Below are 3,502 nucleotides of genomic sequence, written 5' to 3' on the forward strand. Positions count from 1 at the left end.
AAATGTAAAAAGTAACATTATATATGTATGTTATTTAGTTTTTCGTGTAAAAATGAGGCTGTACTATACTTTTAAATGTGTAAATTCATATTTATTGGGTTATTCTTACACGGAAGACTAATCGCATACATATATTAAAGTCACTTTTTAGACACTGGGATTCGCAGTGTTAAAATGAGTTTAAAACTCATCCCACTTTTTACGATGCAGATGAAATCCAAATTAACTACAATAAGTTAATGATACACTTTCAGGTATAATAATCGTAACGTCAATTTTTTTTTTGTTAAAATAAATACACGTAACGGAAAGTATACAAACCGAATTATAAGTACGTTTTAAAATTCCTGAACGTAAACGTGTTCCTGGAAAGGAAGAACAAATGACATGAAAATTAAGTCGCAAATGCTTCTCGTTACAAAATAATGAATACAAGTACAGTATTTATTAATGATATTGTTATTATATTATTACTGTTAAATACAATATTAAATAGTAACTTTATTTCAGAAGTTTCAGATATTTTTTGCAAGAGATGTTCAAAACTGTCTTCCATCATTTTCCACGCATCCTAGCTTACCTTAAGCTAACGTAGATATATATGAATGACGTAATTATTTCAATAACAAAGTACTTTCGATCTAAAATTGATGACATTTGTTCTTTCTTTTTATCCAGAAACACGCTTACTAAAATTTTAAAACGTACTTAGGACTGACCCTACGTATGTGGGAGCAGAAGACCGCAAAACGATGTTTGTTCTCCGATCTCACACACACACACACACACACACACACACACACACACATACACACACATACCGCTTTCCCCAAAAACACAGTCAATTAATCGCGATCATTTCCGAGACTTCGAAGCGTATCGGGCCAGTCCCCGACACTCTCGCTCATCCGAGGATCGGTTGGCCGTGAGCGTGTAACGTGGGGCCGGTATATCTTTCTTCCCACCACGGCGAAAGGCGACCGCGGGCAACGGCGAGCAAAAGCAAAAGTCAACGTACGTGTACACTCTGTGGTTCCGCTCTGTGGCGAGGATACTACCGACAGTGTGCCATCGAAAGGAGTCAGTTTCCGCGTGGTCTCCGGCGCGTCGGTCACGCCAGGTGTTCGTTTCTCTACCTGCCTCCGTTCTACGTGTCTCTACTCACGACGAGCGGGCACGTAAACACGGAGAGATGCGCTCGACGCTCTGCAATATTCATCGCGCCCAAGTCGCGCTACTCTCACTGGGTGAGTACGAGAGATGGATGCCGAAACTCGCGGTACGATCCTCGGCGGATTAGTTGTAGGAAGTTCACGCACGGGGCAATCGCTGAATTTACGCCCCGGTGGGCGCATCAAACTCCCGAAGACATCCCGGGGATGCAAGACGCAAGGCGAAAATCTAGTCATTTGAACGCGCAAACTTGGTCGATGTTTCGAGAAGAAAAGATACGATGCAGCTGCAACGGCGTGATCGGTAGAATATTCGATACCGATGGCGAGAATGTAAATGTAGCGTTCTCGCAATTCGAAACATTGCCGCGACGGATTGGATGTTAAAAAATAATCAATCGATGCTGAGTGTAATTGGCACGACGTAGAGTATTAATCGAATAGAGTGAAAAAGTTGGAAATCGTAAGATTGTAATTAAATACAAGTAGAATGCGGTATGTGAGTCTCTGGCGCGGATTTCGATTCGCAAGATTGTAAATTCGTAACATGACAGATATACAATTTGTAACCAATTAGAATGTACTTGCCAAACGAAGTTAAAGTAAACGCAAACTTTCAGCACTGAAAAAAAGACGCGAATCCGGAATTGAAACGTTTGCGTTTCACTTTAACTTCGTTTGGTAAGTATACCCCAATTGATTTAGCGATGTGCCTATCGCATTACGAATTTTTAATTTATGCACTAACGTCATACACATTTTACTTGTATTAGATTTATTCTTGCGGAGCCACAAAATATTACTATTTTATTTTATTTCAATAAAAATATACAACATCGTTGGTTTTCTATCAGATTATACGCGGATTAATTTTAATCTACATTGATAGAAAACCAACGATGTTATATATTTTTATTGAAATAAAATTTAACCGAGATTAGAGTCGAACCGAGATTAAAATGGATATCTATATTACTGAAAAAACGAGCACGTGTGATTAAAGATATAACTGATAACAAATAAAATCAATAATTATTATTATTATCGACGTTACTATTTACGAGTTGTACTTTTGTAATTTTTTAAATATTTCGATCGTAGAAGAATAATTTTGAATATCGAATATTTTCGAAATTGAAGGATCTTTAGGAGGGACGATTAGTCAATTTTCATCTTTCAATATTGCAACTGACGCGCTCGAGAGGATCGTCGAGATGCGAAAATGCGTGATCGCTCGGTGTAAAGTGCATATTCAACGTAAACACGCGCTCCCTGACACGTGCCGAGGTCCTCGGGGAATCTGTCGAGAATCGAGGGCAACTGGTTAGCCATCCAACCATCGTCTATACATCCATTTCTCACGGAGCTCGGAGTGCTGCCGTAAACCCGGCTGGAATCGTATCTCCGGCTGACGTCAGGCGTCGTCTCGGCCGACGCCGACGCCGACGCCGGCGTTGACGATGGCGACGCGGCAACGGTAGCGTGTCGGAACACCACGGGGAAATCAAGCGTCCTCCGCTTTTATTTGCATAAAATGATAGGACTGACCACGTCACGTTCGAAACGCCGGCCTCGCTGATTTTCCCTGCGAATTTCATTATTCCCTGGCACACCCGCCGCTCCTCCCGGCCGCGGAGACCGCACGGCGGTACTTCGATTCCGCGTTCGGAAACAACAGCCGACAGTCATTAAACCGGATACGCAAATATGATGGAGCACGCGCCAGGAAAGATTTACCGAGGGCGAATTCTTTCCTCTTGTCGCACGTCGCGCGAGATTGAGAAGGAGCGCGCGAAAGGCTGAATGCTTGGAATAGGAAAGAGAATGCAGTCGCGAGTGAACGAGAAGGATTGTGATCTAGGATGATAAATCTAGTGAAGAACCAAATATATATTTATCTTTGTTCCCGTGCGCGTAAATCCAAAAGTCGCGTGAAATATAAAGTCAGTTCTTGCGGAAAGAGAAGGACGAGGAACTCGGAGAGTTCCAAAAAATTCAAAGACTTACTTTCGAAGACTCGGGAATAGCTCCTCATTCTGTGCACGAAGGTACGATTCTATGTCAAGGCAGGTGGCTCACGGCCGCGCTTTTCGCTCACCGTTTACGCAATTGCGCTAATTTCACATGAACCCCGCCCCCCGTTTCCTTTCTATTTTTTCTTTTTTTTTTTTCGCACCAAACGCAACGTTTCGCAAAATCCATGATGGTAGAGTAGCGGCCGCGAAATGGGATTTATATCAAATTCGTGTGGTAAAGCTCGACAGTGCGGACTAATTCGTCGCTTGAATATTTTTAATTCGCGGGCGGGAGTATGCGTGGGGGGGGGGGGG

General features: G+C 42.4%; 2 protein-coding genes across 2 annotated transcripts in view; one reads left to right on the forward strand and one right to left on the reverse strand.

Moving 5' to 3' along the window:
* LOC108754500 (RING finger protein 17) overlaps positions 1-3,502 on the reverse strand; it is a 212,588-nt gene that overhangs the window by 160,571 nt on the left and 48,515 nt on the right. The window lies entirely within an intron of this gene.
* The window catches only part of LOC108754501, a 47,817-nt gene continuing 45,416 nt past the window's right edge, over positions 1,102-3,502 (forward strand). The window contains exon 1 of the mRNA XM_018496842.1: positions 1,102-1,247. Coding sequence (XP_018352344.1) covers positions 1,193-1,247 — 55 coding nt within the window. The 5' untranslated portion in view covers positions 1,102-1,192. The remainder of the gene's footprint in view (positions 1,248-3,502) is intronic.

This window comes from Trachymyrmex septentrionalis, unplaced genomic scaffold (assembly GCF_001594115.1).
Source record: "Trachymyrmex septentrionalis isolate Tsep2-gDNA-1 unplaced genomic scaffold, Tsep1.0 scaffold8, whole genome shotgun sequence".
Classification (NCBI taxonomy): Eukaryota; Metazoa; Arthropoda; class Insecta; order Hymenoptera; family Formicidae; genus Trachymyrmex; species Trachymyrmex septentrionalis.